Source organism: Neofelis nebulosa, chromosome X (assembly GCF_028018385.1).
Source record: "Neofelis nebulosa isolate mNeoNeb1 chromosome X, mNeoNeb1.pri, whole genome shotgun sequence".
Classification (NCBI taxonomy): Eukaryota; Metazoa; Chordata; class Mammalia; order Carnivora; family Felidae; genus Neofelis; species Neofelis nebulosa.
The window spans coordinates 94682956-94698400 of NC_080800.1; the positions used below are offsets into that span (position 1 = coordinate 94682956).

Genomic DNA, 15445 nt, shown 5'->3' on the forward strand with positions numbered 1-15445 from the left:
CACGTTTTCAGCTCTCAAAATGTATTAATTTTATTTTTATTTCCTCTGAAGAACCAGTGACACCCCGGATTCTTCCAACACTTAAAAATAGTGTATACCGAGCAGTATTGAGGTGATAAGAAGAATAGTTACATTTTTTTTTTTTTCTTAAGAAATGTCACGGCCACCTCTTTAGGGAAGTCATCAAAAGGTATGTAGTACTGCAAGCCTGTGGATGGATCCTAACTGCTAAATTTGTGGTAGCTCTTCGGATTTGAGGGGAGCGGTGAACCTATCACGTCAAGAACATAACGTTGTCTTCACCAAGAATGCCAACAGCACAGAGGACAAATGGGTTTTTCTGAGTTCTGAAAAGCGAAGGTCAAGGTGTCACAGAAGAAAAAGAGTTGTTCCTGACAGGACGGTGGACGCACAAGACAAGAGACGGTTCTTAGAAAGATCGGTAAAAAAAATGCCAGGGTCTTTTGTTGTTGTTGTTGTTATGAGCCAAGATCCCGTCCAGAGATCTGTGGGGGAAGGGGTGGTAATTGCTAAGCTCCACCCCCTGAGCCTTAGCAACAGTGACGGAAAGGGCTGTGACTGGGTGACAAGTTTCACCAGAACCCTACGGAGCAGGGAGGGGGCGCACTCACTACGTAAGCCTGGCTGAGAGCCGTGTGCAGTTATGCTGTGAAGATGGCTTCGATTTTCAACACAACGCTTTCTGCAATTGTGCTGGAAGAACCTGACAACGGGGGAAAGATGGCTTTTCTTGCTATGTCTTTAGGTATGTAGACCCCAGCCCCCAGCCCCAACTAGTCAGGGCTCACTGGTTTTGGACAGAAGACCTCGAGTGGCGCCATGAGGCACACGCCGCTGGGCGAGACGAAGCTAGCGCTCTGTGCGCCATTCCGGGCCCCCAAGAGGGTAAAGCCCCATTCCGGGTGCCCAGTTGGGTAAAGCTCCGTTCCAGGCCCCCAAGTAAAGTACGTTGGGTCAAGCCCAGACCTTTCTGCTCCCATTTTATACAGAGCCAATAGGTGGGAAGTTGGCGAAAGCTGACAGAAATTGTGTGTGGCACGATTGCTGCAAAGGTTCAGGCTGAGGGAAATAAAAAAGCCAGCCGTCTCCATATATTTTGTTCTCTTAAGGGTGGATAGCTAGCTAGCTGCCCACTTCGTATGTGGGGCCACATGCTCCTGGAAGTCCGAGAGCCTGTCGCAAATTACTGGATTCTAGGGACTAGTTTTCGGAGAGTGATAATGGGCAGCAAGAAAAGGGGTGGTGTATTCGATTGCTTGTTTCTTGTTTCTTCGCTTGCACCTTTCCTCTCCATTGGCACCCTCGAACCTCCTAACCTCAAAACTCTTCACGATTAATACCCACTTTGGAAATGGGGAAGGGGAGGGGGAGATGGGCGGACTTCGTAAATGAAGTTGGAGAGCTGAGCAGGGAGCACTAAACTTAAAAATGGCGGCAGGTCGGGTGCGGTACGGGGAGCTGGGCGGGGGGGGGGGGGGTTTAGGGATTAGGAGGAGGAAGAGGTGGGGGGAGGGGAAAGGGTGGGGAGGGGAGAGGAGGGAATGGGTCGAGTGGAGGGGGAGGGGTGGGGGAAGGGGGGAGGTATGGGGGGAGTGGTGGGGTGGGGGAAGGGGGAAGGTAGATGCAGCGGAGGGGTTGCAGCGGGGGAGGGGGGGGAGCAGCAGGGGAGGAGAGCATGCCAAAAAACTGAGGTGGGTAAGGATAGGGAGGGCATGCCTTATTAGTAGAGGGGACAGCCATGCGCGTGGAGAAGAGAAGGAGAGGCGAATGTTACACGTGGAAGGAGCAGAACACGTCGTGGGGGGGATTTAGAGGTGAGGGGGGTAGAGTAGGAGAAAAGAGACCCAGGCTTCCAAAAAAAGAGAGGAAAGCGGAGCAAGGAAGCGGGGGGGGGGGGGGACCTTAGTGGGGTGGGAAGAGTAAGAAAAGCCCACGTTAGAAGTGGGGTTGGAGTGAAGCAAAAGACCTTAGAAACGGAAGAAGTCGAGCGGGGATGGAAGATTCTAGACGTGGGGGGCTGGGGCGCAGTGAGGGTGAAACTTTGAAATGGAAAGGCACAGCGCAGGGGAGAGGTGACCTTATTATAAGTGGGGAGGTAGGGGGGACTTCAGAAATGAGGAAGGAGCAGGGGTTCAGATCTAAAATCTGAGACAGGGAGCAGCTGTGAGGGCAATTGTTAGAAATGCCGAGAACGACAAACGATCAGTCAGGGAGAATCTTGTAAGCGGCAGGGAGCCGGCGGAGTAGACTTCTGAAATGAAAGAGGATTGTTTGCCTTTTTATTGTCGTAATAGTTTCTTTTTTTTTTTTTTTCAACTTTTTAAATTTATTTTTGGGACAGAGAGAGAGACAGAGCATGAACGGGGGAGGGGCAGAGAGAGAGGGAGACACAGAATTGGAACCAGGCTCCAGGCTCCAAGCCATCAGCCCAGAGCCCGACTCGGGGCTCGAACTCACGGACCGCGAGATCGTGACCTGAGCTGAAGTCGGTCGCTTAACCGACTGCGCCTCCCAGGCGCCCCTTTTTTTTTTTTTTTAAACATATTGTGGCCACTAGACCCCTCTCAGGTATACAATTCATAAATATCTTCTCCTGCATTCTGGGTTGGCTTTTTACTTTCTTGATGGTGTCCTTTGAAGCACAAGAATTTTTACTTTGGATGAAGTCCAGTTTGCTTTTTTCTTTTGTGGTTCATGATTTGGTATCATAGATAAGAAATTATGACGATTTACCTCTAGGTTTCCCTCTAAGAGTTTTCCAGGTTGGCCTTTTACATTTACATCTTTGACCCATTTTGAGTTGCTTTTTTGCAAATGGTTGAGCTAAGATCCAACTTCATTCTTTTGCATGTGGGTATCCAGGTTCTCTAACATCATTTGGTAAAAAAAAAAAAAAAGACTATTGTTTCCTCTATTGGGTGGTCTTGGTAGAATTGCTTTCTTTTTAAAAAAAATTTTTTTTTTTAATGTTTATTTTTGAGACTGAGACCGCATGCGAGCAGGGGAGGGGCAGAGAGAGACACAGAACCTGAAACAGGCTCCAGGCTCTGAGTTGTCCAAACAGAACCCGATGCGGGGCTAGAACCAATGAACCGTAAGATCATGACCTGAGCTGAAGTCAGCTTAACTGACTGAGCCACCCAGGAGCCCCTAGAACTGCTTTCTTAATTTCATATCTGGAAAAAAAAATTTCATATTTGGATAGTTCATTGCTGGTGTATAGAAATAGGATTTACTTCTGTGTATGGATCTTCTGTTCCACACTTTTGCCAAGCTTGTTTATTGCCTCTAATTTGTGTGTGTGTGTGTGTGTGTGTGTGTGTGTATCTTTAAGATTTTCTTTATATAAGATAATGACATCTGAGAATATAGATATTTCCACTTCTTTCCTTCAAATCTGGTTGCCTTTGATTTCTTTTTCTGGATTAATTCTCCTGGCTAGAATTGCCGATGAAATGTTAAATAGATGTGCTAAGAGTGGACATCCTTGACTTGTTTTTGATCTTAGGGGGAAGGTTTTCAGTCTTTCACCGTTAATCATCATTTTAGCTGTGGGTTTTTCCTGGATGCTTTTTATAAGGTTGAGGAAATTTCCTATTCCCTGCCATCCCCCCTTTACCCCTGAGGGGGAATGGCCCAGAATAGTACCTAAGACATTTTCTTGCTTTTTTTCCTTTTAAAGTGTTTTTAACAATCTATTTAATGATGGCTATCGGTAAGCTTTACTCTTCTAAGACATAATCCGTGTGGATTCCAGACTGCAGATTCTGGCTTCTTGCCCTCCACCACAGGCTCCACTGTGAGTTCTGAAATATTTTGTGGCGTTAAAGTAACTTTTATTTATTTTTTTAATTTTATTTTTTGATGTGAGAGAGAGAGAGAGAAAGAATCTTCAGCAGGCTCCACACTGAGTGTGGAGTCTGATGTGGGGCTCGATCCCACCATGCTGGGACTGGGACCTGAGCCGAAATCAAGAGTTGGATGCTCAACTGACTGAGCCACCCAGACATCCCTAAAATGACTTTTAAAAAAGAATATCGGGTCATCGGGTAGGGCTGGGACTATGGTGAGACAAGTGAGGCCCTTGCCAAAGGTGCAAAATTTAGGGAGGCAATACAAATTTGACGATTGAGATAATATTTTTAATGAAATATTTAAAAAAATCAAATGGACAAACTTCAGCCCTCTGGCTGGTCATGTATTTCTGTAAGTAAAGGAACTGGAATGAAGTACGTGGGGCAAGGTTGCACGCACACGGTCTGATCTGGTTTCTGTTGTTGATATTTTATTCATCAGGGATTGTTCTTGTGTTGATTTTAAAAAAAAAAAAAAACATTTTTAAGATTTTATTCTTAAGGAATCTCTACACCCAATATGGGGCTCAAACTCACAACCCCGAGATCGAGAGTCGAATGTTTTACCAACTGAGCTCTCCCACCCCCGCCCGCATTAATTTTTATTTTTAAAAATATTGTGTTATAAATATTGGAGGTTTTTTTGTTTTTTTGGAGCGTCCTAAAAATTATGCATGAGGTGAGTGCTTCATTTGCCTTAGTCTAGGCTCTGCCCTGTCACCGGGAGCCTGAAGGGGGGGGGGGGGAATTCCAGAGCCAAGGAGAATCTATAGCACTGAAATCAAACCTAATGCTTCCTGTGCTTTTTTCGATGTTGATTTCACTGTCTTATACTCTTAAACGTTGGTTCCCCAGACCCATATTTATACCATTTCAGACAGACGGGGAACAGGCAAAACTGGTTAGTCATGAAAGGCCCTTCCAGTTCAAAGCCAAGAAAAATACATCATGAGGGAGCAAATACATGTTGCTTCTATGAGTTGACGAGAAATCCATACTTTTCTAGTACATGTCCCCATGATTTTATTAAGGTGAAAATATTACTCTTAACAATGCATACTTGTCTTTGGATAGCTGCACCTGTATATTAGAAAAGCAATTTTGGGGCACCCGAGTGGCTCACTCAGTTAAGGTGCGGACTCTCGTGTTCAGCTCAGGTCACGGGCTCACGGTTCGTGAGATCGAGCCCCACACAGGGCTCCCAGCTGACAGTGCACGGAAACTGCTACTGATTGTCTCTCTCGTTCACTCTCTGTCCCTCCCCTGTTCGCACTTACTGTCTCTCAAAATAAATAAATTAAAAAAAGAAAAATTTTATGTTATTTATATCATTCACATATTATATATAATTTTATATTATCTGTATCATGTATACTGAATGCAAGATTACTACTTTCATTGTAAGAAGATGCGATAAAATAGGAAAAGGCTGTACAAATTTATTTTTGTCCTTGTCCCAGTAAACATTTTCAGAACGTATTATAGTGTTTTCTTAGAAATAAAAGGCAGGGCACCTGGGTATCTCAGTCGGTTGGGCGTCCATCTTCAGCTCAGGTCATGGTCTCACGGTCTGTGAGTTCGAGCCCCGCGTCGGGCTCTGTGCTGACAGCTCAGAGCCTGGAGCCTGCTTCGGATTCTGTGTCCCCCTCTCTCTCTGCCCCTCCCCTGCGTGTGCTGTGTCTCCCTCTGTCTTTCAAAAATGAATAAACATTTTTTTATTTAAAAAAAATTTTTTTTTAACCTTTATTGATTTTTGAGACAGAGAAAGAGAGCATGAATGGGGGAGGTTCAGAGAGAGAGGGAGACACAGAATCTGAAACAGGCTCCAGGCTCTGAGCTGTCAGCACAGAGCCCGACGTGGGGCTCGAACTCACAGACTGTGAGATCATGACCTGAGCCGAAGTCTGACGCTCGACCGACTGAGCCACCCAGGCGCCCCCAAAAAAATGAATAAACATTTAAAAAAAAATTAAGAAATAAAAGGCAAAAATATGGGGCGCCTGGCTGGCTCAGGTCACGCAAAAATATGGCCAGAAAGTAGTGACGACTACTTTCTGCTTGCTAGATGTATTGGGTCCCAGATCCATAAACGTTTATAAAGCATCCACTCTGTATTGAGCCCTGGGCTGGGCACTGGGTACCCTGACAAACACTGGCCTCCTCTCGAGTGGCTCATGATTCAGTTGCAGCGGCAGCTAAGTACATATGTGCAGTTCTGTGTTGTGTTAAGTGTTCTGGAAGCATATACAAAGTCCGTCAGAAATGGAGGGGAACCTAAGTCACGCGTTTTGAGGTTTTTAGTATTTTAAGTATTTAAAAAATGACAGGACAGTGTCTACAAAAACCAGAGTATATTTTAAATGTTCACAAAGAGTAAAATAGTGATTTCAACACGTTCTAAAATACAAAGGAATATAATTATGCTTTTTAGGGGCACCGGGTTGTAGGACTTGACATACATGAGACACTCAACAAATGCTTGTTCAGTTTTTAAGATATTAAAATTTTTTTTTAATTCATTATTTTTGAGAGAGAGAGAGAGAGAGAGTCAAGGCACATGAGCGGGGAGAGGGAGACACAGAATCTGAAACAGGCTCCAGGCTCTGAGCGGTCAGCACAAAGCCCGCGGCGGGGCTCGAACCCACAGACCGCGAGATCGTGACCCGAGCTGAAGTTGGACGCTCAACTGACTGAGCCACCCTGGCGCCCCAAGACATTTTCTGCCTTGTTTAATCCTTCTGTGACTCTAAGACCGAGCTTGCCATTAGTTTTGGTGACTGGGAGGTCAGGAAAAATTAAGTCACTGAGAATTGTCCAGGAAAAATTAAGTCACTGAGAATTGTCCAGGAGTGCCACTAGGCAGACTGGTCCCGGAGCACTCTCTCGTGTCATTGTGAAACGTACCTCTGACTCAGGAAGGAGCTTGCTCTTCCCTTTCTCCTCTCTGAAGTTTTGCTCTCCTGTTTAGGAAGTCACCCATTGCACTGGGTCCCTGAGAGCTGGGTGGCAGCCATTTTAGGGCTGATGAGGGCGAGAGGTTGGAGATGAAAAACTCTTCCTGCGGTGTCCTCTAAGATGTTTTGATTCGTGCACTCACTTACTCTGTAATGAGAAAAAAACTCTGCCCAGAGATCTGTACAGACTTTAAATGTAGAATACAGTGGAAAGAACGGAGGGGAAAAAAAAGAGAAGGTAAGAGAATGCAGAAGGAATACAAGGAACCGAAAATTAAAGGCTATGTCTTTGCAAGATGTTAACAACCATTGGCTCCTGACAGGCAGACAGAACCAGGGCTTAAAACCTGTTTGTCAAGAAATGGTACTCGATTGTTGAGGTTTTTTTTTTTTTTTTTAATGTTTATTCATTTTTGAAAGACAGACAGAGACAGAGCACAAGCAGGGGTGGGGTGGAGAGAGGGGCAGGGGGGACACAGAATCTAAAGCAGGTTCCAGGCTCTGAGCTGTCAGCACAGAGCCTGACATGGGGCTCGAACCCAGGACCGCGAGATCATGACCTGAGCCAAAGTCAGATGCTCAATCAGCTGAGCCACCCAGGCGCCCCAAGAGTCAGACATTTAACCGACTGAGGCACCCAGGTGCCCCACCTTGTGCCCATTTCTAAAGATAACTTGACCTAAGTAAGCTTGCATCCATTGATAGAACATCCAGCTTTTAAATCTTCCCATGGCAGATATCAGGAGAGAGATTTTAAGGCAGGTTGTATGCGTCTCTCATCCTTCAAATCGTGCCATGTAACTGCTGTCTATCTGAGAGCATTAAGAACACGCCTGACTACAAGGTAAAGTCTGATTGCTCCCTGCTATTTATGCTAATCTTGGTTCCTTGCCTCTTTGGTGTTTCCTGTGAACGTCCATCACTATTACTTCCTTTCTTACTATTCACAAAAATGAATGTAACTAATTGTCTAGCACTGACATTTAATCAGGAATGACTCTACCGCTCTGTGTTTCTCTCAAGCTAAAACAACACTTAGTAAAATCATTCATTTAAATGATTTCCCCTTTAGGCTACGTTACTGTGAAGGAATTTTATTTTTGCATAAATGATGTTACTGTAATTCTGTTTAACGGGAATCTTTCTCTTTGTTGTGTCAGGAAACTGACTCTAAAATGTCTGCATCGTTTGATCTTTGTTATGGTTTTACAAGTTCCTTATTATACAGGTGTCATGGTTTAGGGCTTCCAGTTTTTACAATGTTCTAACGTATGATGAGGTAGAATATAGATTATTCACTTGAGACACGTTGTAATTCGGCTTTTTCTATTGTCTTCATTTTTTTGGTATTTTCTAACACAGATGACGTTATAACGCTTAATAAGGTAGAAGATGTAAACAGTGAATCAAGCAAGGAAGGGGAAAAGAGCGATGAGAAAACGAGCCCAACTTCAAGACAGCCATCAAATGCTCTTAGATGTCACCAGCAGAAAGGTAAAAGTTTACTAAAAATCAAACATTGTAAAGAGTCTGAAATATTTGTGAATAACTAGGTAAGCAGATTCGCAAACTTGGAATGTATTCTAAAATTGCCTTACGCTGCTAGTTTGATTTTTCTTGAAAATGTAGGCATGTTGGTTCGGTAAGAATGTATGCCATGACAAATGAAAACAAATTTTTAATTTCTATGTGTTACTTCCTTAAGGGAGAGCACGATGAGAATAAGAAATACTTTGCGCCAGTTCACAAGCCTGGCTTGTTGGTCCCATTCTACTTTTGGGAGGTAACACAGGAGACATAAAGGCATGGTTAGTAACCTGAGCACCATGGCATCCACATTTTGAAAAAAATGAACGCTCGTACCGCAGAGTACAGAAGAGCATGAAAAAAGTCTTCTTTTTGTATTGCCAATCCCATTGGTTAGTGCAGTGTGCATATTTTAATAAGAACGTGCTGCAGATTGCCATTGTAGAGAAGTCTGTTCCACGGTTAAGGATCTTCATGGTTTAGTCAGCAGCCTGGAACCATCTTGACAGTGTGCATTCTCTAAGCCCCCGCCAGTTTCTACCCAGCGTCATTACAGTCCTTGTCTGAAACTTTCAGTGGCTTAATGGGTTCTGAGAAAAGGAGGGATGGTGGTTATTATGGGAACAAATCTGCTAAGAATGGGGAGGTAGCCCATTCTCCTGTTTCTAACTAAATGTAAAATTGATCTGTGTGAGCCTTTTGGAGATCCATATTCTTTGTTTCTGCAACTATCTTTACACCCAAAGCACAGCAGACAACTGAGGCGAATATTCGTATGGTTAATACAAAGCAGATAGTTTTTTTCCATCTCTCTTTCTTCTAGTAGGGTATTCTTCCAGTTAATTTCAGATACCATGCCCCAACTTTGTTGTCATATGAAAACAAATTTGAGGTATTGCATACAAAGAAGACTACTATACTAAGATATGCAAATAGGAACAGTAGGGCAAAGACTGTTCTAGAATTCAGTGAGACTCTCAGATGATATCAGACTAATGAAATGTCAAGTTTTGCAAAACCCAGGGCATAGCCTTGAAACAGTGAGATTGCAGATAATACTTCTGAACAATATGTTGAATTTACTGACTGAAAATACAGCAAATAATCATTTTTCAAGGACTCTCACAATTCACAAACAACGTTGAGAAAGGAAATCAAGACGAAAAACCTTGCCAAGAATCTTCTGAGTTCAAGTCTGAACAAAGCGCTTCAAACGAGCAGCCTGTAGATAATCAGGTAAATGTAAATGCTGAGAATTAACCAATGTAAAAGGTCCTAAATTTAATATAATTCTTAATATTAAAGATTATTTTCAGTTCCATTGAGAGCAGAGATTGTTTCATAGTACTCCCTCATGGCGCCTTGAACATAATTGAAACCCAATATTTGTTCATTGATCTTTGTCCTCCGTAACTGTTGTAATAAACACTTAATTTTTGCTATTTTCAATCATTGCGAGAAATTTTGAATTTACAAAATGCCAGAGTAGATGATTGGTTTTGTGACTTGTCTTGCATAATCATTCTCATTTTTGCCCTCATCTAGAGTCTTTGATCTTTAGGTATAGTATAAAACAGCTTTAGTAGACTTGCGAAATGAGTCATAAAAACTAGAAGTCGGGCACCTGGCCTGGGTGGTTCAGTAGGTTAAGCGTCCGACTTCGGCTGAGTTTGTGAGTTCGAGCCCCACATCAAGCTCTCTCCTGCCAGTGCAGAACCCCATTTGGATCCTGTCTCCCTCTGTCTCTTCCCCTCCCAGCTCATGCATGCTCTCTCTCTCTTTTTGTCGAAAATAAATAAAAACCTGAAAAAAAATGAAAAACCCTACTTACAAAAAAAAAAAAAAAAAAAAAACCACCGAGAAGTCAGGTGATACAGGATATGAAATACACTCTGGGTCCAACTGGTGGGACATACTATAGTTGTACAAATTCATCACCTCTGAACTTGTGTAAGTGAGCCAGTCACTGGACAAGAGTTTGCGAGATCCTCATATCCAGATTCATGAGCTAACATTCATGCCACTCTTTCGGCTGGGCCTCTAAGCTGATTCTTCTTAAGGCATTATGTGGCCATTTAGTAAAAAGCATGGTGGTGCTGGGAAATTAAACCATTTTGGGTCAGATTACATAAACACCAGTCTTTTTCTTTTTTGGAGGGCATCATGTTGCATTTTCAAATAAAGGGTTAATTTAAATTGATTTAGCAAATACTGATTAAATGTCTACCCTGTGCAGGTGCTATGCAAGATATTAGAGCAATCCTGCTTCAAATATTATATGTGGGGATAGGAGAAAAAGATAAAAGAATTTAGTGCCAGGCACTCACAAACCGTGAAATCATGACTTGAAAATCAAGAGTCTGACGCCCAATCGAGTCCTCCAAGTGCCCCTAGAGCACCTTTCTATCTCTCATACTTTTGAGACTTTTGAGACCGTCCTTATAGCAGAACTCACCAGAAAAAAAAAAAGTACTCTGAGGTCAAGAAATATATTAAAATTTAAGCACGATTATTTCACCGATAAATTGAATAACAATTATAGGTTTCAATCGTGTGTTGAAATTCTAATAACCTGGTTTTATACCGCACAAGATTTAGTCTCGATACCAGTGGAATACAATTGTATGTATTCTGCGCAATTTTTTTTGATAGTACCTGTTGTTTATAAGAAAACGAACGTGCGTTTCATTTTTGAAGGGGGGAAATTTGTCATAGCCAAGTGGATGAAAACATTTCTAAAAATCGTGCAGGCTCCTTTGGAGGTGTTTGCTGCATATGGGTCTTCAGGAGATGGGTCTCAATCCTTCCTGCGGTCTCTATGCTGCCAACACTAATCTCTTAGAAAAGGGAAGAGGTACCTGTGCATTTTACCCAGTCTCCTTCTGTTTTATGGTAGAAAGGCTGGAGAGTAAGTATGGTTTTGTGCTTTCGCGGAGTAACAAATTTGTCTTTTTTTTTTCCTTTTTTAAGTGAGAGTGAAGAGCTGTTTTTTAAAATTGTTGATTTAGTTTTTAAGGGAGAGAGAGCAAGCCAGGTAGAGGCAGAGAAAGAGAAAGAGAAATTCCAGGCAAGCTCCGCACCGTCAGCGCACAGCCCGATATGGGGCTCGAACTCATGAACCGTGAGCTCGTGATCTGAGCTGAAACCCAAGAGTCAGACACTTCACCGACTGGAGCCACCTGGGGTCCCCTGTCATATTTTTCATTTTACTTAAGTTTTATGTGAATAATATTCTTTATACCAATACTTCCCTGCCTTTTAACGGTTGCTCTCAGCTTCCGCTAGTGTTCTGTTGGAAAGTCATAATGGCACATCTAGGGCATGTTTTGTTTGCCAGGCAATATTTCCTAGTGGAAAGCTTGATTTCTCAGCACGGTCCATATGGTTTCATCCTCTTGCATTTATATAGCATCGTAGAGATTTGTGAAAGGTTTCATTATTGCCACGTGGCTGGTTCATTCTACCGCCCTTTTGTTTTAAAAATGGAAAAGGCAGAAAGGCTGACTTGTTGCCAGGCCAATTTATTTATGGAACGGTATTAAGTCAACCTTCTGCTTTCTTTATTGCTACCTTTCCCCTCACGTATTTGTCTTTCTCTCTAGAAGTATTAATTTATGTTGAAGAGATAGTTTCTTTTTAATGAGCCCAAGCAAGTGAGGAATAAATAGTACGATTTTGAATACTTTCCTTTGGTTCGAGGGATTTGTACTACAAAATATTAAATATTCTGTCTCTCTTCAGCTGTAAAGTCACAGAATCTGTTTCTTTACATAAAACACCTTGGAATATATCCAGATTTGCAAAGTAACAAATTTTCTATACGTAAAACGTTTTTTTTTTTGAGAGAGAGAGAGAGAGAGAGCGAGCACGGGAGAGGGGCAGAGGGAGAGGCAGAGAGAGAATCCCAAGCAGGCTCCACGTTCAGTGCAGAGCCTGATGCAGAGCTCGATCTCACGATAGTGAGAGCATGACCTGAGCTGAAATCAAGAGTTGGACACTTAACTGACTGAACCACCCAGGCGCCCCTATATTTAAAACATTTTATTCGACTTTTATATTTTTATTAAAAATATTTATTTATTTTTGAGAGACAGTGAGAGAGACAAAGTGTGAGCGGCGGAGGGGCAGAGAGAGAAGGAGACGCAGAATCCGAAGCTGGCCCCAGGCTCTGAGCCGTCAGCACAGAGCCTCACATGGGGCTCGAACTCACAAACCATGAGATTGTAACCTGAAGTTAGATGCTTAACCAACTGAGCTACCCAGGTGTCCCTAATTCTATTAAACTTTTATATGCGTGATATTCTTTGTGCCAGTGACATGGGCTCTGAGTTTTCTTTGCAAGTTAGTTCTGAAAACCGTTTATAAAAGTAGGAGCAATGAAATGTTTAAAAAAAAACAAAACTGTCCGTAGAAACGGCTTTGACAAAACAGTATTATATTTGTCTTGCAAAATTGTGATTTTTTGCAGGAGAAGTGCAATGACAATTCCAACTCCCAAACAGAGAGGAGTGGGAGCCTGTCGGAAGAGAATGAGCAACAGTTGGAAACATCTCCAGACCAATTGTCAGAAAACCAAGATCATTCAGAAAGATCTCAAGGCCAGTCGGAGAGTTCTTGTGATCAGTCAGAGAGTTCTGGCCAGTCGGAGAGATCTCGTAGCCAGTCAGAGAGTTCTAATGAGCAATCTGAGATATCTTGTGACCAGTCAGAGAGATCTTGGGCCCAAACAGAAAGATCTCGTGGCCAATTAAAGAAAGCTCACGATCAGCCAAAGACATCTCATGCCCGATTAGACAGAGCTCATGACAAGCCAGAAAGATCTCATGCCCAAATAAAAAGATCTCATGGCTACCCAGAAAGATCTCATAGCCGATCAAAGAGATCTCGTGGCCACACTGAGAGGTATCATGGTCACTCAGAGAGGTCTCGTGATCATTCAAAGAGATCTCATATCCCATCAGGGAGATCTCATTTCCCATCAGGGAGATCTCATGTCCCGTCAGGGAGATCTCCTGTCCCATCCAGGAGATATCCTGTCTCATCAGGGAGATATGTCCCATCAAGGAGATACCCTGTCCCATCAGGGAGATCTCCTATCCCGTCAGGGAGATATCATTTCCCATCAGGAAGATCTCCTTTCCCGTCAGGGAGATATCATTTCCCATCAGGAAGATCTCCTTTCCCGTCAGGGAGATATCATTTCCCATCAGGAAGATCTCCTTTCCCGTCAGGGAGATCTCATTTCCCATCAAGGAGATCTCCTTTCCCGTCAGGGAGATCTCATTTCCCATCAAGGAGATCTCCTGTCCCGTCAGGGAGATCTCATTTCCCATCAAGGAGATCTCCTTTCCTGTCAGGGAGATCTTATTTCCCATCAGGAAGATCTCCTGTCTCATCAGGGAGATATTTCCCATCAGGGAGATCTCCTGTCTGGTCAGGGAGATCTGTCTCATCAGGGAGATCTCATTTCCTGTCAGGGAGATCTCCTGTCCTGTCCGGGAGATCTTATTTCTCGTCAGGGAGATCTCCTGTCTCGTCAGGGAGATTTCATTTCCCATCAGGGAGATCTCCTGTCCCATCAGAGAGATCTTATTTCTCCTCAGAGAGATCTCATCTCCTATCAGGGAGATATCATGGCCAATCAGGGAGATATCGAAGATACTCACCAGTAGAAAGATTCAAAACATCATCCAAATTTGAGTCTGAATTTGACAGGTAAAGACATAATAAATATTTAATCGTTAGTATAATGTGTAGAGTAATATGGAAATGTACTTTATTGGGTAAATATGTTTTTGTAATAGATGTTGCATTGGGACTAAGGTATTAATAGAATGAAGGTTAGTAACCAATACATGGCATCAATATTCTTTCAACTTGCTCCCATCTCTGGATCATCCAGATTCCCAATGTGCCCTCCTTAACTTGTTTCATCTAGGTTGGCTTTCCCTGGCAGAGCCCCATGTACTCAGCCTTTCCTACTGAGCCTTCCCGACAATAAAAACACATTGACTTGGTGTCCCATTCCCTTTGAAACTGTCAGGTTTCTAGGCTAGCTAATCTAACAACAGACTATGCTAGATTGATAATATAATCTCGGATAATGAATTTCTATCTTTCCTGCTCTGTCTCCTTCTCGAAAAGTCTTCAGAGAGTCCTCGGCATACAAATGATAGGCGTGTCTTTGGGTAGCTGAAGTCTTCTGCTTTTCTTGAATCAGACCATAGGAGAGGATGCTATTCTATGCATAGATGCAACACTCACCTTCTGAATACATTTAGAGTATATCACATGCATTTACTTGCCTCCTACAACGGATAGGTTAGGTCTGTCTGCCCTAGCAAAAAAAAAAAAAAAAAAAAAAAAAAAAAAAAAGAGAGGGAGAGAGAAATTTAATAGTATTGCAAATTATTTGAGTTTTAAAAACGACAAGACGCTTGTAGTATGATTAGGTAATTGAGTAAAAGTTTATTTTCAGTTCAAACTTCTCAGTGATTGCCTTCAGCTTTCATTGCCCGTAAATGTCTAGTCAGATATTTTAGCGCATATTAACAACTGCACAGAATTGCTAGTTTCAGCTTCATTTTCCCCCCAAAATGTAGGGGTAGGTTATTGTGTATATAGACAATGACTGATGTAGGCACTATTTTAATGCTAACGGCCTCATCCTACTTCCATTAACAGTACACAAATAATTTGCTATAAAAATGAAAATATGCTTAACATTGATGACAGGCAATTAATATTTCTGCATTTCTTCAGGATTTTTATGTTTTACTTTATTTTATATGGTAATTTTTGTCTGTCAAGTGGCATAATACTTCCACCGAGGTGCTGCAATTCCATTTACGATGACATATTTCTGTCATTGTCCATTTTAAAATTGAATGCACTATTCTGCTCCGTTGTTTCTCCTTTATTTTCTATTATTACAATTTCTTGTATTCTCAGCACAAATAAGGGTATTTGCTTGGTTAACATTAAAGTTATCAAATGCAGAACTATTCTAAAAGAACGTATAAAGTACAGAAAATTAGTGTACTCTTATAATTGATCCCTTGGAGATTAATTCTTCAACTCCATCATTTT

General features: G+C 42.4%; 1 protein-coding gene across 2 annotated transcripts in view; it reads left to right on the forward strand.

Moving 5' to 3' along the window:
- Positions 1-585: 585 nt before the first annotated feature.
- LUZP4 (leucine zipper protein 4) overlaps positions 586-15445 on the forward strand; it is a 32734-nt gene continuing 17874 nt past the window's right edge. Inside the window, exons 1-4 of one of the 2 annotated variants that reach the window (XM_058713281.1) lie at positions 586-766; positions 8192-8323; positions 9474-9592; positions 12825-14071. In XM_058713281.1, the coding sequence (XP_058569264.1) occupies positions 676-766; positions 8192-8323; positions 9474-9592; positions 12825-14071 (1589 nt within the window). In that variant the 5' untranslated portion in view covers positions 586-675. The remainder of the gene's footprint in view (positions 767-8191; positions 8324-9473; positions 9593-12824; positions 14072-15445) is intronic. The other variant, XM_058713280.1, reaches the window with a different exon arrangement.